Genomic DNA, 27,061 nt, shown 5'->3' with positions numbered 1-27,061 from the left:
AGTCATTTTTGACTTTTTACATTCTTTTTTGACTTCATAACTATATGAAACCAAAATAAATTATATTAACTGACACATCATTATCCCAAAATATCAGTTCAAGGAATGTTTGGATTATTTGTTTGGTCATTCTAAAACAAAGCAATTCTGAATTTCAGGCTGGCTTCTTTTTTTTTTCCTTTCTTCACCCCCCCCCCCATAAAGAATGTTGTTGGAGAGATCTGTAAACATAGTCAGAGGCACAATAAGGATTACAGACAATTTAACCTTTCGAAAACATTAACTGAAACAAGACTTTATATTGAAGTATTAATTTGATGCTATATTAAATTGTCACTTCAAGCCTCTTTAAAAAAATGAGTGAAACATGATAATAACAGCAATTTCCAAGAGCCAGAGCCCAGGTTCACGCTATCACACGGAGATATAAATACTTATCTGTGGCAGTGCATCACTTAGTATCCTCTCTGCTAAAGCCTTCAGTCAGCTGTGAATCCTTTAATGGCATTTCATTTTGCACAAGAGCAACAAATGGGGGCTTCATAAAACTTGTTATGCTTGTTGTGCGCCCAAGAACAAAGGAAACTCAGATCTCCTGGCCTTTGCATTTTATGTTTTAAAATTCCGATTTCACCACATCAGTTCATCATTACATTACAATTCTGACAAGCCAGTAACACAGGGAAGAGTTGTAAGGGAGACTGATGAAGAGAGAAAATTTGCCTCTATTGGTGACACCATGGAATCATTTCCAAGAAGATTTTTTTGAAGACAAAAAAAAAGTAAAAGCCGTTAGTGTTGGAAACACAGGTTACAGACAAATATTCCTGGCAGATACATGTATCTGAGAGCACTCCTTTAAAAAGCAGAAGCCGCTGCTTGATAAATAACATTGCGAGGTGACACGGGGCATCCAGCTACAAAAATGCAAACATGAAAAATACTTAATAAAAACAGTATTTTAAAAATGCAAACGTAGGTAATGCAGTGAGTTTAACACTGAGAATGTGGACATGGATTCCAAGGATGCTTGCAATGGTTTTACCTCCAGGCAGTGAGGAGAACTGATGATCATCACGGTCGCTGTTTACAAATTAGGGACCAACTATTCCATGCCTTGTTCAGATGAAACCTCTGTGAAAGCCGCCACTCCAGGTGCCAGAGAGACCTTCCCTGTTTGATGTGAGAGAAGAGCTTGGCTGCAGGTGACCCAGGGAGCCCGGGGAGGGGGAAAGAAAAGGCAGGCTTTGTGCGGCATATCCAAGTGCTGGGGGAAAGGGCTGGTTCTGAAAGGATGCTGTGCAGGACTGCATAGCGGGGCAGAGAAGCACCCCTCTCTTCTGGTGTGTGTGCTCTTCAGTCCTGAGCCATGCACGGATGACCAGCACTGCGGAGTGTTTGGTCCATTTGTGGCCTCTTATCTCCCATCGGACCTCCGGGGAAGGGGCTACCAGGTGGCAGGAGGGCAATGCACCTGTTGAGTCTGTAAACAGAGATACTGACACAGCAGGTCGGAAACAGCCGCGTTGACTTTGTCTGTTGCCAGTGGGGGAGGACTGACTGCCTTGGAGCCACATCCAGACGGTGGTTGAAAGTGAAAGAAATATCTTCACCATATTTCTCCATTTTTGTAATCTTATAAAATTTTGTAAAATTAAGCATGGAGAACGGAGGGAGCAAATGTTCACCCTTAGATTGTCTTACGAGAGAATCAATGTCACAAAGGGATTAACATGCTGAGGATGTTTTTAACTGTTAAAAAGAGAGAGGGTGCTCATGCCAAAAAACCGATCATGATACTGTAGTGTCTCCAGTACATCCTTTAAAAATAATTTTCGAAGCACTTATTGACAGGTGGTTTTGTTAATTTGACAGTGATGTTTTTCAGCTTTTGAAGGTGCTAGATTTCTGATCCTGAAAGCAACCAACATAAGTGAGAAATAGAATTTTTTAGTGTTTCTTTTATATTTACAAAAATATTACCTTACTTTCTAAACAACTACATACACACACGTGCAACATTATTCATTTTTGGAGTCTTTGTTCTATGGAGATTTTAGGAATTCCAATGCATTTAATTTTTTTTTAATGGAGACTGAGGATTGAACCCAGGATCTCATGCTTGCTAAGCAAACACTCTACCACTGAACTATACCCTCCCCTCTCCCCATCATGTATTTAAAATAGAATCTGTTTCTCGGGGAGCATTTTAGGAGTACAGCAGGTGGAAACCTGCCTCCCTTACCCTTGCCCTGCCTTCCTGTCCCACCCCTTACCCCAGGGTCTTGGTTTCATCCTGGTCTTGCTTGAGTCATTGGCAGTCCCCCCAGTACCATTTCCCTGATTGTCACATCCTTCACAAAACCCCTTTGTGCTCAGTACTAATATTACCCCCTCCAAATGCAGAGACACAGAGAGGTTGACTAATTCACCCAAGGTCACATAGCTAGTGCATGTGGAGCTGGACCAGGAGGGCTCGAGCAGCATGGTGTGGCTGTGAGCTTACAATCTCCCCAGATGTTTGTATGTGTGGTGGGGAAGGGGTTGGATTCCTTATAGATGTGCCCACTGCTGTTAGGGTTTGTGCACAGCATTTCCTGGGTCAGCTGGCAAAGAATCTGAGAGGATTCATTGTTTGGGCTTTTGAATCAACTCCCACATGCAGGGACCCCCTCAATCTACAGTACGGTGGTCCCCCAATGGTGGCGTTTGTAGACCCAGTGAGCTGTTCCTCCACTGAAATGAAACTATTCTTTTCCAAGTGCCCCCACCCAGAAATTCGATTAATGGGGAGAATTTTGTCTTCTGCAAAGTTTTCACCCATAAATGCTTTTCTAAACCTTTGCTCCCAGCTGCTGCTGGTCAGCACTGGGATCTAACAGGACAGGCTTTTTAGGGTTGTGGTTTTGGACATATTTATAAACTCAGGAGTTTTAAGTTTATGAAATATGTATTTTTCAAGGTGTTCATGAAAAAGCCTTATAGGTGAGCCTTCCCTTTGAGAATGAGTGCATGTAGAAACTTGATGAAGTGGATCAAATTTAATGTATTTTTAATATGTAGTAATGTATTTAACCTTAAAGATAGAGGCGGTGTAGAATGTGATCTGTGTGTTTTTCCCTGGGGGAAAAAAGCTTGTCAGCGATTTCCTGTATAGTATTCAGGTTTCTTTGACATGTTCATCCACGTGAATAGTGGTTAGTGTCTACTCTGTCCCGTGGCACTCTGTGGCTCTGGACAGATTTTGATCAAAGACATCTCTTACCATGAGGACTTTTAAAAGAGAGACCGTGATAAGCATAATCTGAGCAGAACAGCATGAAGGGGAGGGAGATGGATGGTCAGACAGAAACCCATGGGCTCCTACAGGGCAGGAGACATGTCCTGTCGGTCCCAGAATCACCTGTGCAGAACCTCCCTCCAAACAGACCACAGATCATGTCTGGGGTCAGTTGGGAGCACAAAGCAGAGAGGCATAACATTAAAATTTCTTATCAACGTTTTGAATAAAATGACTATGATCATTGTCCTCTGCAGTAGGAGAAAGCACGGGCCAGACACGGGCATGGTGGGAAGTATTCTGACACACTGTTCCTGGAATCCTCACAATAATCTTCTTGGTAGGAATCACGGTGCTCACTTTCCAGCAAGTGGAACTAAAATGACAAGTGCTTTAGTGACTTGCTCAGGACCCCACAGCGAGCGGGTGGAGGTGCCAGGGCACATCTGCATCTCTTTTTGGCTCACGAACCTATGTTCTTTCTGCAGAGCTTACACGGCTAGACCCCGTAGCCTCCGTGCTTCTAAGTTTTATCCAGCTGTCTCTCTTCAGAAGCACAAGACAACCACTCTTTTTATTTCTTTACATCAGACCGTAGAAATCTTTTCAGCTAAGAGCTCTTTACCGCCTGTTTTGTATTAGCAAAACCTACATTAATTTACTAATTGTTTAAGTTGAAATATAGTCAGTTTACAATGTTGTGTCAATTTCTGGTGTACAGCATAATAGAGTTCAGTCATACATATACATGCATAATTTACTAATTTTTGAAAGGAGAGAAACAGAAAAGGTTCTTGTGGTCTGATTTCAAATTAAGAACAGGTTGGGGGTGAAACCCTACTCAGAAAAATCCATGAAATTGAAATACATAACTCAATTATGGTAAGGCTTTTAAAAAGGACAGGAGCATTTTTAAAATCTGCCAAAACTCTGGGTGGCAAATACTAAACTCCTGTACTGACACTGTTAATCTTTTCTTTAATGATAAAAACTAAAGACTTTAAAAAAAATTCTTAAGATGGTTTAGTATTATCAGAGTTGACTGTGTTTACCACTAGTTTGAAAGGGCATTCTGATTACTTATTTTTATAAAATGCTCATTGTAAAACAAAAATTCAAGCAGTATAATTTCTTTTTTAAAAAAGGAAGAAAGCAGTTACCCTAAATTTCACCATTACCATGGTGACCATTCTTTCAGACATCTCTGTAAAGAGGCCCAATGGGTACAGGTTTTACAATTTTGGAATACTGTTCATGCTGACATGCATGATGACATCCTAGAGATTTCACACACATGTCATGGACATAAAAGAATTTTTTTGAACTCTTCTTTCCACCCCTTATATTTTTATTTTTTTAATTGAAGAACAGTCAATTACAGTGTGTCAATTTCTGGTGTACAGCACAGTGTCTCAGTCATACATATACATACATGTATTTGTTCTCATATTCTTTTTCACTAAGTGTTATTACAGGATATTGAATATAGTTCTCTGTGCTGTACAGAAGAAACTTTAATCTATTTTTATATATAGTGGCTAACATTTACAAATCTCAAACTCCCCAATTTATCCCTTCCCACTCCCTTTCCCCCGGTAAGCATAAGACTGTTTACTATGTCTGCGAATCTGTTTCTGTTTTGTAGATGAGTTCATGTTTTTTTTTCTTTTAGGTTCCACATATAAGTGTTATCAAGTGGTATTTTTCTTTCTCTTTCTGGCTTACTTCACTTAGAATGATGATCTCTAGGTCCATCCATGTTGCTGCAAATAGCATTATTTTATTCTTTTTATGGCTGAGTAGTATTCCATTCTATAAATATACCACAACTTCTTTATCCAGTCATCTGTCGATGGACATTTAGGTTGTTTCCATGTCTTAGCTATTGTATACAGTGCTGCTGTGAACATTGGGGTGCATGTATCTTTTTAAGGTTCCCTCTGGATATATGCCCAGGAGTAGGATTTCTGGATCATATGGTAAGTCTATTTTTAGCTTTTTGAGAACTCTCCATGCTGTTTTCCATAGTGGCTGCAACAAACTGCATTCCTACCAGCAGTGTAGGAAGGTTCACTTTTCTCCACACCCTCTCCAGCATTTATTGTTCTTTGACTTTTGAATGATGGCCATTCTGACTGGTGTAAGGTGATACCTTATTGTAGTTTTGATTTGCATTTCTCTGATAACTAGTGATTCTGAGCATTTTTTCATGTGCCTGTTCATTGGAGAATTGCTTGTTTAGGTCTTTGCTCACTTTTGGATTGGGTTATTTGTTTTTTTCTTATTAAGTTGTATGAGCTGCTAATATATTCTGGAAATTAAATCTCTATCCTTCGCATCATTTGCAGATATTTTCTCCCATTCTGTAGGTTGTCATTTTGTTTTGCTTATGGTTTCCTTTGCTAAAGCTTTTAGTGTAATTAGGTCCCATTTGTTAATTTTTGCTTTTATTTCTATTTCCTGGATAGACTGCCCTCGGAGAACATTACTAAGATTTATGGAAAAGAATGTTTTACCTATGTTTTCTTCTAGGAGGTTTATCATATCTTAAGTCTTTAAGCCATTTTAGGAAAACCTAACTTTCCTTTGGAAAGTGCAGTGGGACCCAGTTTATAGAGATCATCTTTTGAGAAGTGTCTCCATCTTGTGGCCTTTTAGAGTATGGTCATTAAAGACTAATAAATTCATGTTGTGTTTTTGCAACTCTCATTGGAAGTGGGGTCATTGCTAGGGCTTGTCCAGTGGACTTGATGGAAACCAATATGGGGCCAAAGAATCTCCAGCTTTCTGTAGAGCACGAGCGAGCCCTGCTTTACACCGCTGCTGTGGTGGGCAGCGTAGCTCGAGACATTTGCGTCTCATTGAGAGGCAAGAAAACCAGGACTAGAGCCCGACTCTCCCAGCTTCTAACACCAAGCTTTTGCCAGTTTCCTCTTTAATCTCAACTTTAACACTATTAAAGGGGATAATCTTAGAGGCCAAGGGATGCTGCCTCAACCTCATAAAAATCATCATCAGGCCTTCTGAGGAAGATGGACCCCAGGTGGAATGTGGTTTTACTTTAAAGGAATTACAGAAAGGACCAGTCACTTGTCCAGTCACCTTACACCATTACATACAGTTTCTGACTTTACAGATCAGTTCAGAATGTTAGGAAAAGAGTATCTCTACAGATAAAGTTGAATTTTCTTATCTGTGTGTGCACGGTAGACCCATAACTGGTCTTCAGCAGCACAAATTTGGTCATTTTCTATAAATAGGGCATTAATAGTTGTATAAGTCTTTTATCACTTTTTATAAACACCACAGGCAGAAGAGTTATATTTTGCATCTGATCGAACACATTTTAACTAGATCTTTTTTTTCCCTTTTTTCTTTCTCTCTGATGCAGTATATAGTGGAATGTCATGGGATCACCCTTCTTCCCCAATTCCTGGGCATGTACCGGCTTAATGTTGATGGAGTTGAAATATATGTGATTGTTACAAGAAATGTGTTCAGCCACCGTTTATCTGTATATAGGAAATATGACTTAAAGGTGAGATTTTTTTTCATTTTCAATCTTATTAGGTAGCATTGTTACAGTTTTCACATATACAGTGTATTGCATGTAAATACATATACACAATATACTGCACATTTTTTTAAGTTTACATATATGTACTGTTCATTGTTTCTAAGAACATTTAGAGCTTTAGCTTTTTAAACTTACATAGTTATCAAAGGAATAAAGCCAATGATGAGGTAAGAATTCCAAAAGATATATATACCCCGCTGTTAATGGCAACATTATTTATAATTGCCAAGATATGGAAGCACCCTAAGTGCACATCAATAGATGAATGGAAAAAGAAGATGCAGCATATATATGTAATGCAATACAACAAGGTGGGCTTGATTTTTATTAGGTAATTGAGCTTGTTTGTCCATGTTGTAAATGTTGTAATTGATCGTGAACACTTGGGAGGCACTCAGGGCTTAAGCCACCAGGCAACCAGCAGTGCACTCCTTTGTGTTAAGCAGGGATCACTTGTACCTGTGAGAGTTCATGTCTAGTATGAACTGAACGTCAGTGTGCCAGGCACTGCTTTAGGTGCTGGGAATAGGGTGATCAACAAAACAGAACTTGCACTCAATGAGCTGACGTTCTGGTGGGTAAAGAGAGGCGACAGATGGTAAGTGCTAAGTACATCATGTATTGGGCAGTGACAGTGCCATGGACAGAAGTAAAGACAGGAAGGGTGGGGCCCGGAGGCAGGCTGTTTCAAAGACCTGGAGTGAGAGGTGACCACTGGAACTTCCAAGGGGGGGTGAGGTGATCTGACTTCTGGGATCACTGCCCTAGAGAATGTCCAGGTTGGGAGCTGGCAAACTATGACCTGCCAGCATGGCAGATCCAACATGGCCATTTCTGCAAATAGCGTTAGTGGAATACCGCCAGTGCCCATGGTTTCTGTAGTGTGCGTGGTTGCAAAATGAAGGCCTAGTTGAGTAGTTACAGAGACCGCTCTGAGCCACAAAGCCTGAAACACTTATCCTCTGACCCTGTTCAGAAAAACTCTGCCAACTTTTGGTCTCGGTCAGTGGCTCAAGTTTTTTGATCTGACTCCTTCACATCCTTAAAAGAGGACCCCCCCCCCCAAAAAAAGCTTTTGCTTGCATAGTATATGTCTACTGATGTTTACAATGTTAGAAATTGAGAAATTGATAAAAACTTAGTAAAACCATGACATGTTAGCATATTTTTATGAAAAATCACTACCTTCCAAATCAAAACCTTGAGTGGGACAGGTGGCACTGTTTTACAGCTCTGCATATCTCTTTAATGTCTGGCTTAGTATGAGATACTTGTAGTGTCCAGGCTGGTTCTGCTGTCAGTCTGTTGCCGTGTTATTTGATTGAAATGTATAAAGAAAATCAGACCTTACACAAATATGCTGTGTATTTGGGGAGGATGGATTTTTTTAAATAACTTTTTCAGAAATTTGTGGATATTTTTCTTTGACGTTACACCTAAACCTGACCAGTGGTGACTTCTCAAAGCGGAATTTCAGTGTGGAATCTGAAGTCACATTAGTGAACTTTTTAAAATCCACCGGTCTGTCTGCATGCCCTGGTCTGAATACATCAGGCTGTTGTCATTTGGAATGATGGCATCACTGAGGTCATGCTCTTCCAAATGCTAACACACTTCATTAATCACGAAGCCACGCTACTATCACCACCAGTATCAGAAAAGTCTTTACATACTGAGAAGCTGTCAAGCTCAGGGTGGTGGGTACAAGTTTTAAGAATTTTTCATTTGTACTTGAAAGCTCACATTTTACCACTGGCCTGTCCAGGGCCTGCCGGCTGTTTGCTGGAAAGTCACAGCGCTCAGCCACACCAGCAGCTCTGCTCCTCTTTGACCGAATACCTGCCTGATGCCCAGATCTGAATAAGCAGATTCCCAGTTGTTCATTCATGTAAAAATGTTTTGTGAAAAAAGTGGCTAGCCCAGCTCATAACTCAAACATCACAAAAATGGCTGTTTTTAAACATACCTGCTTTAAATAGAATGCTTTATGCATACTTCCCACACAGAATATGGAAAAGATGTGCACCAAGATGTAATAAAGCAATGTCACTGCTTTGGTGAGGACATTCATGTATTTGATGGCAAACTACTTGTACCATTTTGTGCCACAGCTGGATTTGTGCTAAACTGCCAACAGTTTTTTGCCCACCTTTTGTTTTTAACAAGACAGTGAAAAAGGCAAATAGTGTTATTATAAAGAGTTTTGTGTTTACAGACCCCCTGAAAGGGTCTTGGGGCCCCTGAGTGCTGAACTACACCTTGAGAAATGCAAGTCTGTGGGAGGGGAAGCATCCAGAGTTCAGATAAACCACACCAGCTTCCCCAGTACGGCCTTGCTCTGTGCTGCCTCCCAGTCGAAGCTCTTTTTTTCCCTGGAAACCCCAGCCCCCCACAGTGCTCTCTGGACCCATCTTGCTCATGAAGCACCTGCTTAGCTTCTGCTGCTGAGGACGGTGTAGGCCTGGCCCGTGGTCTGACTCACCCACATAAGAAGCCAGATGACTTCTGAAGCCACAGGTCCCATGTTACTGCCTGGCACCTGTGTGTGAGGTGCTGGACCTTTATGGGCCTCAGTTTCTTCAGCTGTAGAACAAACACATTATTTTATCTACCTTGCTGGTTGTTGTGAGGACTGAGTGAGATCTGTGTGGGCACATCCAGAGTCTCACCCAGCCTGTGGGTGGTGGCGAGTGAATGGTGGTTATCTCATCCATTCTATGCGAGTAAATCCCTGAAAGGCAATTTTTTGTGTGTCCTACACACTTTTTTTTTAATCCTCCTAAAATGCTTACGATGGTGTCTCGTTCAAGCAGGCATCTAGTGAACATCCTGATGTAAGTTATGCTTGTAGATCGGATGTTATAGTTAAATTAAAACTAACCTTGTAAAGTTAAATTTAAAATGAACCTTGGCCTTCACAATTTCATCTCCCTTTTCAGCCTGCAGAATAAACAAACTCTTTTCTTGCCAGTACTTTTGGTTGTGGGGGAGCCTGGATGTCTGGCATCGTTTCATGGCTCAAACGCTTGGCCTTGACTGAATTACCTTTCTAACAGTGTTTTAATTTTTAAAATTCTGAACAAATTTAAATCTGGATGAGGTTTTTCCAGGCTGATGATCTGCATTTACATAGAGAGGTTTCACTGAGAATCAGAAGCAGAGTAAATTATATTGTAGGGAGAAAACACACACACACTAAAAAGTTGGTTAAATTTCCTTTGCTATACACTAGAAATTGACACAACATTGTAACTGACTATACTTCAATTAAAAAAAAGTATGTACATATAACTGAATGACTATGCTGTACACCAGAAACTAACACAATACTGTAAATCAACTATACTTCAATTAAAAAAAAATGGTGGTCAAGTAGACAGATTGCTCCACTGTCCTATGGTCCAGCACTAGAGGGCCCCAGGAGGGGCAGCAGACCGGGCTGTTCCTTCCCTGATCATTTATCAGTGACCGCTGGGTGCTGCTGTGTGGGACACTGTGATGGTCACCAGGGAGCACCAGGAACAAACACTCATTGTTGTATGAACAAAGTTGGGAACTCACTGGCTGTTTGTTTCCCAGTCTTTCTTTCGCACTAAGATCTTCCACAAAGCACTGTGTCTCTTCCGGGACGCCACCCCAGGCCCCCCCCCCCCCAGCATCTGAGGTGGACTCAGTCATTTTGGACACCGCCAGAGCTGAGGGCAGAGTTTTGAGAACGAGTGCAGTAGAGTAGAAATTCTGAGACCAAGAACTGTGTTTTCTCCCACTTTATACCTCTGTGCTCAGCCTAGATTCTGGCACAAAAAGGGTACAAGTAAATGTGTGTTTGAAGGGCCCTCCGAAGGGAAGGGGGACAGAAAGTACCCAGTGGGTGGTTCTCATGGTGAGGAAGGCACATTCATCTAACCCTAAACCCTGGGAGAAGGGCCGTCGGGGCTAGGGCCCCACCTAGAAGACACGATGTGGGAAGGAGGCCTTCAATGCTTCCGGGTCACTGCGGCCAGCTGATGGCCCACTTGACATTGAAGACCCGCAGGCCAACCCTTTCTGGCAGCTGGTGTAAGGAGAGCGTGGTTTGACCCCACGTTTAGTAAGTTGCCGGTCATGTGACTCAGGTTTTCTATTTCCAGCAGGAGGACAAGAAGCAGGGAGAAGGCAGCACAGGTGGCACAGCGAGGGACGGGTTGGGGAAGGGTGGACAGAAACACCTGCAGAGGGCGCCGCGCCCTCAGGGAGGGGACAGCGCGGACTCCGGGGGCGGCTCCAAAGCAAAACTTTATTTCCGCACCCTGCCCTAAACGTCTGCCGACGAGCCATGTGAGACCAGCGCCCCGCGTGTGCACGTTTTCATTCCTTCTTTCTGTTTCAGGGCTCTACCGTGGCTAGAGAAGCCAGTGACAAAGAAAAGGTAAGTGCCTGGTGTGTCTCACCTCAGTCTGGGGTGAGCTTGCTCAGCGCCTCTGGTTTCCCTTCTTCTAGTCCTCCTCCACCGCCATCCTTCCCGGTCCCCCTCTGCTGCCCCGCAACTGAGGGACGCCCTCCGCCAGTTCTCCTCCTCAGGCTTGCTGCCCTGTTGGATCACGCAGGAGTTAGCAGTTTGCAGTGCGGGTGCAACATTTCACACCAACGTGGTCTTGAAAACACAGCCACCGCTGCAGTCGTGATGACCCAGACCAGCAGGTGCAGCTCCGCACCTGGGTCCTAACCCCTTAGGACTAACAAGCTGGGTGTGACCTTGAGTCAGTTTCTTTGCCTCTTTGAGCCCCAATTTTCTCACCTGTAAAAATGACGATGTTGAGCTTCAAATGCACCTATAAAATGTTGGCTTAAAGGAGTTTCAAACTCCTGACCAAAAAAAATGTTAAGACCTGATTCGAGTCTTTTCCATGTAAAGACTTAGGGACAAGGAGACTTCTTACCTTTTTCTGAGTCACTGGCTAGTAGGTAGTATTTGAACCAGTCTGTTGATTATGAAAGACTATAGGCAGATTCCACTGCAGTCCGTTTAAGAATTTGGGAAGCAGCTTTCTGTATGTAACCCTAAACTGCCCCCACCTGGAATCTGCTCATGTGAAAGGCACCTCTACACTCTCAGCTGTTCCTCCTTGTCACTTTGGGAAGTGCCTTTTCTTGACCAAACCATTTGAGAGCTGGGCTCAAGGTTTTTGTTTTTAAATTCTTTTAGGATGATATCAGTTTGGGTTTGAATTTTATAGATTTGGAAATCTCCTTTTACTTACTCATCCAGAAGTGTTTGTGGATGTCTCTTTGGTTACTGTCCTCGCTTCAAGGGCTAAAATAATGAACCACATAGACACATCAGCAAAGTGATACAGACATTAAATAGGAGATGACAGTATCATGTGATAAGCGCCTTGCTAGGGAGCAGGTAGCAAGGGCACCTAAATCTGGCCTGGTGGTCTTCCTGGAAGAGGTGATGTTTACAAACCTGAAGGCTAAGCAGGAGACAGCTAGAGAAAGAGGTGAGAAAGAGCTGTGTGTGCAAGAGTGCCGAGGGGGAGCGCCTGGTGCTCTAGTTAGAGGGTGAGATGAGGCCACAGAGGTAAGCAGGACCATTTGGAGAGGCTGTCGAAATAACCCAGAGTAGATGGTGGCCTGACCTGAGGTGCTGGAGGGGATACAGAGAGATTTGGGCAGAAGGATCCACAGAACTCAAAGACGGAGTGTGGTGTGTGTGGAGGGAGGGCGGGGTAGGGGTGAAGGATGACTCCCAAATTTCCAGCTTGGACAATGACAGAGGGAGCAGAGCGGGTGGAGTAGTTTGAAAGCTCAGTGCAGCATCAGAGTAGAAATGTCCAACAGGCATGAGAGGCTGCAGAGAGGGCTTCAGCCAGAAGAAAAGGGCTTGGGAAACCTCCGGGGAAGGATGATCAGGAGAGACGGGGACGCGTGGATGAGGTCACCCAGGCCGGGCGCATCAGTTGGAGAGAAGCGTGTCTGGCGGCGGCCCAGGAGAGCGTCGTCATGGAAGAAGCGGCTAAAGGAACGGAGTCCTGCAAAGGATCAGCCACAGAGATAGGCGACAAGCCAGGAAAGCCTGGCTCATTTGTTCAGATACTGACCGAGCATCTATTAAGAGCAAGCATCTTGCCAGACGTGAGAAACGTCTCAGTGCATGGTGCCCTGCTCTTAAGAAACTTGCACTCCAGGGGCATCCCAGAAACCAGAGGAAGAGGACTTTCCCAGAATCAAGGGCCTCTTCCAGGGCAGGTGGGATGAACACTGAGAAGTATCTGTTGGATTCATCAACAGAAAAATCACTGGTGACCTTGTCAGTGATGCAGGTAGAGCAGAAGCCTGGTAGCGGGTTAAGAAGTGAGGCAGAGAAAGGAAATGGTGGCTCCTCCTTTGGCAGTTTGTATTTTTACTGTGCACCACTGAATATACTTTCACACTTCCAACTGCCACGTGAATCACTCTGAAGGCACCAGATCTGGTCAAGAGCAGCAGAAACGATGGACTGTCAACTTCCACGTTGCTCTGTAAACATTTCTTCCAGGTGCCAGAGACTCAAGTAGGTATTGTTTTCATCCATGAGAAACTCAGAGGCTTATTATTACTGGGATTTTCTCAGAGGAAGTATCTGGGCTGTTTAAAGAGCCCCACAGCAGCATCAAAAGAAGCCACTTCAGCATCGTCAAAAGCAGCCAGCCCCAGAGTCAGAGCCATGGGGGTACCATGCGCTTCTCCACGCTGGTGGCTCTGTTCTCCCTTTGTTCCCAAGTCCCTTGAGCCTGCTGCTAGCAGCCTTTTCCCCACTTCTGTTCATTTCGATTTCTTCAAGTTTCATCCCCAAGGGCTCTCAGTCTGCTCTGACAGTAACCAATGCCAAGAAAGACAGTTACAGCCAACAGGGTGATTACAGCAGAATCCTAAGTCATGAAACAAGGACACGTGTGGTGGGAAGCCAGTGTTTGGTGTAGCTGTAATATTTCACCATCAGAAGCAGAACATCATTACTGTCTGTCCCTCCACTGCTCTGCCTGTAGGACCACACACTTTCCAGGAATCCCCCGGCTCTCACCACAGTTCCACTCCTTGCCTCTCCAAGAATGTTTAGCCCTGTGTTGGTGTAGGTTACTATGAAAAGACATGAAGTGACAGAATATGTCTGGCAGAAACCCACTTTTCTAAGGATGCTGCTAGGATGCTTTTATCGTATATTGAATGTGGGCACATTGTTCCTCAGAACATTTCCCTTGGAGGTGGACTTAGAGAAGTCAGAGATGGGAGGGACCTTAGCAGGTCAGAGTCCAGTTTCCCCACCTCATGTGGGACAGATTTGAGACCCAGAAGCTCCTATTCCCAAGCTGCATCACACAGTCCGTGGCAGAAGCAAAACCTTACCTTAGTCCGGGTTTTTTTAATTATTAATCTTGATGTATTGGGATTGTAGAAAGGTGAGTAATAACTGGCATTTGTTTAACGTCAACTGTATGCCAGATCTGTTTTAAATTTCACACACACTTTGGTCACATAACCCTGACAGCCACCTTTGAGGCAGGCGCTATTATTACTTCGAGTAAATGAAGTTACTTGACAGACAGGCCCAAGGACCCACAGTCATGGCACGACACAGCCAGGGGTCCAGCCCACAGCTCACATTTCTAACCATGATGTGGTACTACCTCCTGAATGGGACTTCTTTTTTTAAAAAAAAAAAATTCATATTAATTCCATGAATCATGAAGATGAACAAGGCAACATTTCACTACAATGTTTCACTGACAAAAACTGTGTTTTTTGGAGTTACATATGAACTAAGGCAGTTCATTGAATCTTGATTTCAAAGTGGAAAAAAAAACCAACTGTTCAGCCCCATAAGATGTTGGCAAACCAATTCACATTTTCTCCATTTGAGGAATTAGGTATTTCTGTAAATACAGTCTGTGTCACTAGTGTCTCCCACTGTGTAAACATTAAAATTGTCCACACAGTAGCCCCAAGGAGGAATTCAATGCTATCTACTTTTTTTCTGGGCTTGGGGTTCCTGATAGCTCTTCTTCCAAAAGGAGCAGCTCCAAAAGACCATCGACCTGTCCTCCTAGATTACAGGTGCTCACTGGGAAGGGTCTCAAGGAAGTAGCTTGAAGATGTGGGAGTGAAAGTAACTAACACTGGTAATTGATGGAGACTGTGCCTGCCTTGACAACAGGACATCATGTGTCTCTGATGTGGCAGTTTGTTTACAGTCTAGCAGCAACCAAGGTAACATTCACTAAACTGTAACACTTAAAAATAAATGAAATGTATTAATGGAGCTGAACTCTTAAAAACCTTGGGTTTTTAAGTTCTAAAAATTTCTTTTGCTTTTCTTGTCCTGACAATTTTCAGGTTTTCTTTCCATGATCAATTAATATTTTTGACTCTTCCAAAAAGCATGCTGTTCTTCACAAACAAAACCGCAAATGTTATCAAAACAATCCCTGTTACCTTTGGTTAGAAATATTTGGAGAAGGCTGAAAATACTTATTTTCTACACTTTAGCCTCTTACAAATGAAACCACATGGTTTGCAAGATTATTCTCTTTGCCGTCATTGTGCTACCCATATTCTCTCTAAAAAGTGATTACAAAATTGCAAAGAACAATTCTCACAGAGAATCTCCATTGATGTGGCTTAATTAGCAATCTGAATTCTTAGTTTCTTTCATTTGAGTCATTATAGCTGTTTTAATGTCCCACACTTTTCACTTGTTGATGACAAGTTTTAAAACTGTCATTTCAAATATTTCCTGATATAGGTGCATACAAGTCCCATCCCTCTGATTTGAGCTTGACATGTAATAAGTGTGATTTGCATTAGCATAATAATGAAGATGGAACTGAAGGAAATAAGTTCTGTTGCAACAATCACGGAATCACTTTCACGGCAGCAAGTATCAGAACATGCGTGTACAGATGTCTTGAATTTTTTTTTTTAAAGAACAGTGTTTTGTTGTTTTTTTTTTAAACCATTGTCAAGTTCTGACAGCTGCTATGACTTGTTTTCTTTAATTCTTTCCTTTATTAATGGAAGGGCATCTTCCATTCACGGCTCCAGCAGTGTAGCTCCCTCTAAATGAGACTGAAATGCGAATCTCCCTGGTGGTCGATCTTTTCACAGCTGCGCTGCAATTCCAGTGTGACATCAAATTAGTAATTATAGCTGAGCGGACCACTCTTACAAATGACAGCCTTAGCATGCTGCCAGCAAGCATGCTACTCAGCAGGGAAACCGAGCAAGGAAAAGAAAACGTAACTGGACTCACTTGATTTCTGGAGGATTTGACCTGACTCTTTAAAGAGCCCATGTTCTTGAGAGAGAGAGAGAGAGTCCTGGGGATTTATACAAATATGCATTTTGTTCATCGTTCGACACAGTTCTCAAAACTCATGGCTGGTTTCATTACGTAAAGTAAAGCTGGGGTAATGGAGTCATAGGGTCACAAGAAGAAGATTCCTTGTAACAAGTAACCTCCCTGGAACCCATTTGAAAGGGAACAGCTGCCCTGCAATTGGCATTTGTGTTACTATATTGGCAATAATCTTTGTTGACACTTGGATAATGGGCTACAAAAAGCCGCCTCGTCAATTCTTAGGGATTGTGAATGGCACTAGCAATTAAGTGACTGCCACCATCTCTGACATTTTACCTGTTACTGACTAAAGGCTCAGGAAAATTCATCCCATATACCCTCACATCCAAAAAAAAAAGCTTCCTTAAACCAGTTTTCAGCATTTCTTTTGTGATATTTATGTTGTAACAAATTTTGTTAATTACCACCTCCATCTGGTTCTTCAGGCTGAGTTAAAAATAACAGCAGTGTGTCCTGGGAATCTTTCTTAGCTGTCAGTTAAAAGGTGCTTCCTTTTTTGTCATTAGCAGATCATCAGTTAAAGGGAGACTGTTAAGGTTTTTAGGCCCTAAACTCAACTCATGCTTTAACCCTCTGTAAAATTCCTTCTCCAGATAGAAGTGAATTATTTCCCTCTGCCAACCAGTGGTAGACACGCTTGTCTCAGAACCCAAAGTGCAGGGGAAAGTTTCCCATCAGGGCAGAAGCAAGGCCATCTGCCTCCTGGCCCAGAGATGTTTTATAAGAGGGGGTTTGGATGGGGGTTTGGAGGGGAAAGACACCAAACAAGAGCCTTAGCAAATCTGAGTCCCAGCCGCCACTCTGGCATTAATGGAAGTTTGGGGATAAGTCATTTGACTTTGTCCTCATTTGTAAAATTAAAGGGCTTCATTGAATCATTGGTTCTCATGCCTTAATGTTTGCCAAGAATCTCGCTTCAAATGAAGATTTCCCTCCCACAGAGGTAGACTTCAACAGACCTGACTTTGAAGAGTCCTGGACTTGACAATCACTAAAATCCTGTCTGTTCTAGGTATGGGTTATGATGGTTGCTATTATTATTGAAAAAATGTTCCAAACTGTTAGCCAGTCTGCAGATGGCTGAGCAAAGTGTTAAGACCCCTATCATGTAAACCATGGGGATTATTCTGGGCAGTGGAGTTAAGTTTGATTCCTTTGGAATTTGGTTGGAGTGGCAGGTGAAAGAGAAGATAACATGCAGTAACTCCTGTGAGCATCTCCCAGGTGACAGCATTAGAGTCCTCAGGCCAGTCTAGCTTATGGTGGTGCATAATCTCTCAATTTCACTGGAATGAGCTCAGCTTAGATTATCCCAAGCACACATGAAGCAGTGCTGTTAGATACGGGAACTTCTAAGCAGACAGCTCTTACTCGATTCCAGAAAGAGTTGGGGGGAGAGAGGACTTCCACGTGTAGTGTGTGGCTTGAATTTAAGCCAACCTGCTACAGATGTATCATTATTAAAACAATAAAAATTATGATGTTTACCAGACAAGCACTAAACCAGAAACTCCAGGATTTGGCAAACGTCTCAAGTTTTCAGACTTTGACATTTCTTAGATTATCACCATCACCATCCATGCAAACAGAATCTTCCAATCAGATGGAAACAAACCAATTCTGCACATCTTGCACATGGCTTAACTGTCACGTCACAGCCCGTGGGAGGAACCAAACCTAAGTCACTTAGAGTTAAAGGGCCAGTCTGAGAAGTATGAGAGTATTAGAAAAGGAATAAATTTCACTTTCTAAATAGCAGCTTGAAAACTATAGGGAAAATAAAGAACCAGCAGCTGGGTTCTGCCAGCCTTACCGATTCGATGTAGAATTACAATAGGGCTTACCCAGTTTTGTGCTTCTTATTTGCAGCGGTTTCTACAAGTATGTTGAGATACACTGTCATTCTACATTTACACATAGACAAGGAGGTTCAGAATAAAAATGAGCCCTTCACGTCCAGATGCTGGTCGTACATGTACACATTCTCATCGTGGAAACTGCCAGTTATTAATGATGTGCTGGATCATTTCCCCAGCCGTGAACTTGTAGAGACATTCCCACTTATGTTGTTAAAGGCATTAGATGGACTTTTTGTGAGAAAACACCTGTTCTCTTTGCTCCTTCTGTCTGAACTTTACCCGTATTCACTGATTTGCCTTTTCATGTATCAAGTTTGTGGCGTGGATGTTTTGAGAAGCAGAACTGATTTTATTATAAAATCTTTACCATCTCTTATTACCCCAAGATTGGTCCCACATATGTGATGTTATTTGATCAAATCATCTTTATCCTAACTCCCACATAAGGATTACCTAAAAAGTCTCTCTCTTACAGGAATATTTCTGGAGTATATCTTCAGCCCCACAGACTGATTTTTTATGAAGTTATTTTGGCAAGCCTTTGTTTTTGGTTTTGTTGTTTTGGGGGTTGTTTTTTTTTTTTTTTTTGCAAGTTTATTTTCTTTTAGGTGAGCCTGGAGTAACAAGCAAATCAGGAACATCCACAGTCCCAAACATTAGACAGTAATTAGGATATACTTTTTTCTTGGGTATTCAGCTCTGAGCGTCACAATGTGGCCCAGCAAAGGGACACCAGGCAGAGGTCTTTGACATCAAGGCTTACAATTTGACTTTTAAAAACAAGTTGCCAAGTGAGCACATTGAACAAAAATTTGTTTCTTTCTGAAACACAAGTCCTTTAATCACAGAGTGCTATGCTGTGTATTATCCTTTGCATGGTTCCAGAATCCTGTTTGTATTAAACACTCGGATGTGACAGAAGTACATCCCATCTTCCTGTGAACATTTCCATCCAAGCCAAAATTAAAATGTGGCTCTGTATTATAATAAATTTTGGCTCTGGGCATTTTAAATACTTTTTTTTAAAAAGTTTCCTGTTGTTTACTGGCAGTTTAAAATACACTTTGGGGGAGGGTATAGCTCAGTGGTAGAGCTTAGCATGCATGAGGTCCTGGGTTCAATCCCCAGTACCTCCATTAAATAAGTAATTCTTATTACCTCCCTCCCCCAAAAATAATAATAAAATATAGACTCTTTGTGTAATTTAATTGTAGGATGATTATAAAATCCAGTATTATTTTAGTTTGAATTCTGTATTTTTTACCAGTTTTTGTTTTTGAATTCCATATTTGAAGTTAGGTTTTGACTTTATATACAGATTTTAAGTATTTGTGATTTTAAAACTTTGAGTCATCCAAAAAATAACTAGATTTTTCATCTAAGATTTCCATGTAATTTCTGGCTTTACTTAACTCTTATTATCTAGGATTACTAAACTCCGTGCAAATGACAGCAATCATACATTAAGTTACAGAACCCAATGAAACAATTATATTACAAGTAGGTTAACTTCTATTTGAAACAGAGAACTTAAATCCTTTTGTTAAAAGTTTTTTGGGGGGAGTTGTTTTCAGAAAAAAAAAATGCAAAATTTTTAGTAATTTGGAATTCTAAAGTTTGTATAAAGAGAACTAAGTATTTTTATGTTAGAAGGGAAGCTCTAATGCCTTGCTTTTTTGTCTGCTTTCTGTTGTTCTAACGGGAGGAAGCAGAGTCCTGAGCTTCCTTTGCCCTCCCAGGATCCCTAATTTCTCTCCAACCACTGCCTTCACTCCCGGGTCTCCGTCTGCTGAGCTGGCCATGGAGGCTCAGGTTCATTCTAAAAATGAAAGCTCTAGACTTTGTGGCTCTTACTTCTGAATATTTTTTCCTGTTTTAAATCTCAAAACCGTGGCCAAATGTCCTTAGAGATCATTTATATCTTTACTGAGCCCGAGGGGATAATACTTATATTCAGTATTTATACATTTAAAATATGATCCACATGTTGGTTTTATCTTCAAGTTCTTATCTAGCTGTGTGTACACCTCAGCTCACGTCCATTGTTCATTTGTGTCTTTGTAACACAGAAACCATTTCTGACCATGACCGATAACCATTAATAGTGTGTTTCTTAGTCCTGAGTATAGACTTCCTGAGAGACAAGCCTATAATACTTTACTTCAAAAGTAACCAAAAACTTTTCACCGAATAGTGTAGTCACAAAAAGAGAGGGAGGGAACATTTATAATGAAAACAATTTTCTTTTTACAGCTCATAGCAAATGAAATGTTCCCAAGGAGCTTCTCTCTCTCATTTTTTGGTTGTTTTCTAGCCACCGAGATTTCAGTTACTGAATTTGTGCTGTAGGTCAGCAAATTCACATTCGCTAAATTACTCACAATTATAATCCACTCACTGAGAAAAACTAAACCCATGAAAAGTCAGCTAAGAAAAAAAAATCAGCAAATTTCTATCTTTGGCCGTATATATAAAACTATTAAATTGTATTCCATATTTAATAAATATAAAATGTAGATACTTGGTTACTCTAGAAAATTACCCAACTTTTATTATTACAAAGCAGTGTTTTCTCCTCACTTGTGTTTCAGTGAGGTTTTTCTGGCCAGGGAGAGTTTTCCAGTGATCAGAGGTTTTTCTGGCCGGGAAAATTCAATCCAGGTTTGGAGAGCAGCCAGGACAGGGGTTTATGCCAATGTTGCCTTTAATGCGCCTTCTCTGGTGTCCCCTCTGTTCTCCCGTGTCTGATGCAGTGAAGTGAAATAACCTTGCACTTGTGTATGCTAGATGTGCGTGCAGTAAGGAAAGTATCTTCAAAACTTAAAGGTAATACGCAGAGAAGTTGCAGGAGACATTTGTTCCTAATGGTAAACCCTGAAAACATAGGCAATTGTAAACATGGTTTAGTTTACTGATATCCCAAATTTAAAGAGCCTATTTCTTTAAAAAAAAAAAAATCAAGAAGGATAAAAGATGACGGGCAAGTCTAATATATATTCTTTAGTAGGAGCACTGTGTAACAATGTTGGTCACGGTCAGAAATGGCTGATGTGAAACTAAGATGCAAACTAATACACAGCAAGTCCTCATTGCCAAGTAGTGTGTGTTTCATGTCATTTCGTTCACTTGCTAACCATATTGGAAGATATTACTGATTTCCCATAATACAGATGAGGAAACAGGTTTGGACAGATTAAGCTACTGGTTCTAAACATCCCAGCAGTTACTTAAAAAAATAAAAGGGCATACTTAAATCCAGAGCAAGACTTAAAATGTTATCAGTGATTCACTTTTCTCTACATACACACACCACGCTTGTAAGCATAACCAGCAAATAACGAGAATATTTATATGTAACTTTCCACATGACAAGCACAACCCTAAGCTTTTTAGGTAATGAACTTGTATAATTCTCATGACACTGCTGTTTGCTAATCCCCATCTAAAGATCAGGAAGCCAAGTCACAGAGAGGTTAAGTAACTTACTCAAAGTCACACAGTGGATAGTTGGAGTGGAGATACAACCCAGGCAGCCTGGATCCAGTCTGTGCTCAGAAGCTCATGATTCAGCCTGTGTCCCAAATAGAAACCTGAGCCATACTGAATCCACCCGGGGTCTGGCATCACCCAGTGGGAAAGTGCCAGGGTGAATATCACTCTGACTTTATCCAAACAACGGAAGCAGGAGAGCTGGCTTGCCGGGGGACTGGCATCACTGCTCATGCCTCGGCTGTGTTTGTACATTGTACATTTGTCACATTAGAGATGAGTGCCATCGCTAGTCTAGCCCCCGGGTAGTAGTACTTCCTGCAAAAGGGAAATAGCCTTAGACGTGGGCAGTGCCGGGCTTGGTGCCGAGTCTGCTTGCACACAGCCTCACTCCCTTTGCCAGGGCCTGGGTGCTGACGAGGGCAGGCCGGGCTGGGGAGGTGGGGTGGCAAGAGCAGGCCTTCCCACGCCTCGTCCTTGGGGTCGCCTCCCAGTAAGTCCCGAGTGAGGTGCTGCAACGCCCCCTCACACGTGGAGGCTCCCAATCTACCCAAAACTGGCCAAAACTTAATTCAGAACGAATAAAGACTTAAAATCTCTGACCACTTGAAAGGTGGCTGACCGCTGGTGGGAAGCCAGCCTCCAAGTCCACAGTTCAGAAGTTGTTTCTGACCTGATGACTTTCACTCTGATGGTTTCCTCCGCCCTCTGGCTGGCTCTGCATTGAGGGTGTGGAAGATGCCCATTAAAGAACCAGACCCAGTGACTGACGTCAAGGCTTTCAAAACTCCCATAAGAGCAAATAATCTGTTGCTGCCCACAGTTCTTTGTGCTGTTCTGCAGACATCAGCTCTGTGGGCAGTGGCATGCCAAGAGGTTATCATGTCCATTAATTCACAGCAAAATAGTTTCCCTCACTTAAAAAAAAAAAAGGTGCATCTTTAATATAAACGCTGCTGATTATCAGACGGATATTGAAATTTTAAAGACGATAAACAGCAAGGTTTTCCTGAGGGTGTGTCATTGTCAGGTGACTTCATCTTTGTCATTTAGTTCTTAGAAAACAGTTGAGTTCTGTTTTTAAAGAAGATATTTTATATGCAGTCTCTCAACCTACAAGACCAGTTTTCTATCCATACAAGTTACTGAATGCTCACAGCAATGACAACGATGACAGGTGTCTTATTTAAGTGTGTCATGGGTTTTGGTCGAATCTCAGCTCTACCTTTAGCAGGATGACTAAGGTTCAGGCAGCCCGGGTTCCCATCTCAGCGTGGGAACTGGCTTACCAGTTCCACTTACCAGGCTGTGAGACCTTTGTTAAGTTGTATAATCTCACTAAACCCAGTTTCCATGAAAATAGTAATAGTCGTTTCGAAGAGTCAGTGAGATGATGCGCTTGGATAAGCTGATGCACCAAGAGCTTAACAGCACCTAAGGCTGCTGCCGCCACCGCCACTGGGGGCCTCTGCCTTCCTCACACACACAGACAGCCTGGAGAGGTCCAGGAACTGGCCCCTGGCAAGGCGTGGACCTAGGATTCATGTCTCCAAAACCCCGGTGCTCCTACACCTCTGCCATTGCGTGGACACCGGGGGTGGCATTTCTGGACTAGTGTTGGGTTCCCTGCTAGCAGCTGCCCTGCAAAGGTTCCGCGCAGGCTTCTTGAGCCTCTCAATAAGCCCTTAAGTCTTTTAACCAATCTGGTTGCCCTTGTTTTGAACTAGATCCAATCTAAATATGTCCCTAGCGCCTGTGAAATTCACAAGTCAGCCTAGTAATAGAGTGCAAGGTGGCCAGAGTTTTACGATGTAGGATTAGACTTTCCGCATCACCCGAGGTAATTCTGCTGGGGTGAACCTGAAATGGCATTCCTCCTCACCAGTGTGACTTGCATCACCAACACGGATCCTGTGTCATCCCACACAAGCAAGACTCCCTCGCCCCGTCTTTGCTGACATGCAGAGAATGAGCTGTGGAGCTGAGACTGATCTTCATTCTTAATGCCCCCAACCCCACACACCCCTGCCCTGTACACGTAGACAGATGTCCACACTGTCTACCTGGAGAATCACAATCCTTCCTCCATCTCCCGTGTCTGTGCAGATCTGGCTTCAGCCCTTTCTAAACCACCCCAGTTTTGTATCTGGCATGTCGTCTGACTGCCCTCTGAGTTTGTTGAACTTCAGCTCCTAGTATTTCAGTCAATGAAATTTCAGGATGTTCTCAGTTCTAAGAAGAGAACAGCTTAGGGTCTATGATTGACTAAAACAATTCACACTAGTATGCTGTCTTCACATTCAGGGTTTTCTCTCACATTACATTTTAAAATGATTAGTGACAGATTTAGGGAGTTAGTCTACCAGGCCCCTCAGTTTTTGTGAAGCACGACCTTGCCTTTCCTTAGACTCAGACTCAGCATAAAAGTATACAAAAGTAGAACCTCCTCCCAAGAATCCTATTTATCTGTAGGTCTTACAAACTCATGCTGCCTTGTTTTCCTATCTGCTTGCTTTGGTGTCACTCTTATACAAGATTAAACTCCTTTAAAACAGAAATGTTGACCTATTTTTGCCCTTGTGTACATGACAGTCATTCAGTAACTGGCTACTGCACTGGATCTTTGGGTTTCTGAGCTTCGCTACACCTGCTTTGTAAGGATAAGTATTTTGGCAGCAGTTATATCAAATTCAAAAACATCACAAAACTGCAGATTTTCTCAAAGATGATTCCCAAAGCTAATTTAGGATTGCATAATATGCATGTGTGTGCGTGTACAGAGAGATGTGGCTAGTTTACATGTGTGTACCTCATAAAATTGGAAGGGAACGTGAGCAAGTTGAGGCATCTGGACAGTGGTTCAGTAGATCTACCCAGTGAGTTATTTTATGATCCTGAGTAAGGGGGGAGGCAGTGTGGGTACCACGGAGGAGAGTATGTTCTTTCCTTGGATCTCTTTTCCATTTAGTTCACAGTCATGGAAAGGAGGCATTCGTTAGTGTACTAAGAAAGGCAGTGTATTATGTTGGATTCCTTTCAACTGGAAGGAATCAGCAGGAGTGATTGTTTCTTATAAGGTTGCCAAAAGCAGTGGGGAGGGGTTTTGAACCCTCACAGAATGCAGTTTGCACGAAGTTAAATAGAAGCAGCCACACTGTTGCAAAGCTGTATGCCTCTGTTACCCTATATGCTGTCTACAAGCTAAAGGTTTCTTGTTTCTGTGCTTTGAGATCCATATTTTGATAGTCACCCATTACTTTGGGTTGGCCAGCTCACTACCCACTTCTTTTAAGGGTAGAACTTACATGCTTTATGGATGATGTCAAAGGAAAATGGGATCTCCTTCTTGGGGGAGTGGTGTGTGTGCAGGTAGGCTTGGAAGGGCAGATGGCTAACCACGGGCTGCCTGTTTTGATTCAGAAATTAGATTGCGGGTGGTGCTTTTCTGAGACAAGATAACAGTTATCTGTAACGTGAACACAGCAAAGGCTACCCCAAAAGTGAGTGTGTTGTAGTGGGGTAGGGGGTGGGTTGTACTAGTAAGAAAATGGAGGGTTCCTGACAAAGAATTCTAAGAATACAGAGTCTATACTTAGAAGACTTCTTGTAAGAAAGTGAATCTAAGAAAGCAGCCAGGTTCATTTTTTATGAAACCATGAAATCTGTTACAAAAACCTCGTAATATGGAGTAGTTCTGACCCTCCATTCCTAGTGGGACTGCTTCCAGTGGCCATAGCTCACTGGTGCCCCCGTGCGGCAGTAGAGCCGCCTCGCATTTTATTGCCTCAGGTAAAACCCCGGCAGGGAATAGGGCAAACAGCTTCCCCGGGTGGAAACTCAGCCTCCAAGATTGGAAGGCGTACATGTTTTTTAGATTTTACTGTCTTTCTCATTCGCTTTCTCATTTGTTTTAGGCCAAAGAACTACCAACGTTAAAGGATAATGACTTCATTAACGAGGGCCAAAAGATTTACATCGATGACAACAACAAAAAGATATTCCTGGAAAAACTGAAAAAGGACGTTGAGGTAAGAAATAATATATATAAAGGGCAGCCCCACTGTATGAACATCAACACTGTTGGGTTTTTAGGAGCTTTGAAAACCGTCCATTTAAATCTGCAACCAAGGCAAAAATGTATATTGTACATTAATCAAAAGCAGATGAACAGGTGTATCTCATACGTGATATGGTTTAAAAGAGAAGTGTGCTGATTTAGCAGCTCCCTCCTCTAAAGAACAACCAACCAACTGGTTTCTTTGGCCGGTGTCCCCACCCTTAGGTTCCCATCTTCTCTGCTGGTGGGGGGAGCCTGTGTGTGGTTCGAGTGCATTCTGACAGAGAGAGCATTTCAACAACAGATGTTTTGTAACTATTTGAATTTGGGGGTTTCTCCATCTGAACCATGTCCCAGTGTTAGTAAACACAGCGTCAGTCACTTAATGCTTAATATTTCCACCAGCCTCTCTGAAATTAGTGTCATTAGGCCCACGAAGCCAGCCTTGCACATCGTGGGAACAGCACAAAGGCAGTTGGGGACACCAGGGTCATTGGGGAGGTTGTGAGAAATAAAATACGATGGGGAAATGGGCTTTTAGACTGTAATGAAGGAGTTCTTTGTAAATATTGTTTTAAGAATTAAGATATACCTTTCTCTATCTTTTATTGTAAACTGCATCACAGTTCTCCTGATGAACATCTTTATATAATTCTAGAAATAAATTCAAGAAAATCATTTTCTTAAAATGTTAGGTGACAAGACAGTGCAGAGAGAGTTCTAATGCAGACAGTTGCGAAACTACATTTTTCTTACTTTTGTTCTTGTGTGGGTTTTCCCCCCATTTAAAATACAGTTCCCCACGTACCAGTTCAGATCTGCTACTTAGAGACTTTGTGGAAAGATTCTTTCTCATGTCATTAAAAACAATTAAAATGACTTGAGCCAGAGAATGAATGTCAGGCATTAGACTATAACCCCCATGAGGGCAGAAGCAATATTAATAATTTCCTTTTAATCTTCTAACAGCTTTCATTGCAAGACATTCATACTGACCAAGTTAGTTCATAATTACTATTTTTTTTTTTTTTTTTTACATTTTAACCTACATGGTATAAATGCTTTGCTTAGAACCTATTGGTTATTTATGAAGGATAAAAGTGTCCTTTTTAAAGTTTTTCTCCAATTTCTCATTAGTAAGCATTTATTTTTCCTCAGTTGTCAGTGGTTTTTCTTAAAATGCATATTAGTTGAGTATCTCGCTTTTATTTTTGGGTCAGCTTGAGCTGACAACCGACTGCCATGGGTAGAAATACTCTGGGAGTTTTATTATTCTGCAGGTGTTTGATCCCAAGAATAATATTGTTTTAGCAATTATGGTAAATAGCCCTTAGGGTTGTTTGATCTGCCAGAAACATGGTTTGCATCTTTTTTTTTTTTTTTTTCTGTCGGCTGTGTATCACTATGACACTTAGACTCC

General features: G+C 42.1%; 1 protein-coding gene across 2 annotated transcripts in view; it reads left to right on the top strand.

The window, feature by feature from the left end:
- The window catches only part of PIP4K2A (phosphatidylinositol-5-phosphate 4-kinase type 2 alpha), a 159,011-nt gene that overhangs the window by 118,187 nt on the left and 13,763 nt on the right, over positions 1 to 27,061 (top strand). For both annotated transcript variants that reach the window (XM_032473970.1, XM_032473969.1), the window contains 3 exons: positions 6,672 to 6,818; positions 11,227 to 11,265; positions 25,499 to 25,612. In XM_032473970.1, the coding sequence (XP_032329861.1) occupies positions 6,672 to 6,818; positions 11,227 to 11,265; positions 25,499 to 25,612 (300 nt within the window). The remainder of the gene's footprint in view (positions 1 to 6,671; positions 6,819 to 11,226; positions 11,266 to 25,498; positions 25,613 to 27,061) is intronic.

Source organism: Camelus ferus, chromosome 35 (assembly GCF_009834535.1).
Source record: "Camelus ferus isolate YT-003-E chromosome 35, BCGSAC_Cfer_1.0, whole genome shotgun sequence".
Classification (NCBI taxonomy): Eukaryota; Metazoa; Chordata; class Mammalia; order Artiodactyla; family Camelidae; genus Camelus; species Camelus ferus.
The sequence above is the reverse complement of the archived record's forward strand: the minus strand, read 5'-3'. Positions and strand labels throughout refer to the sequence as shown.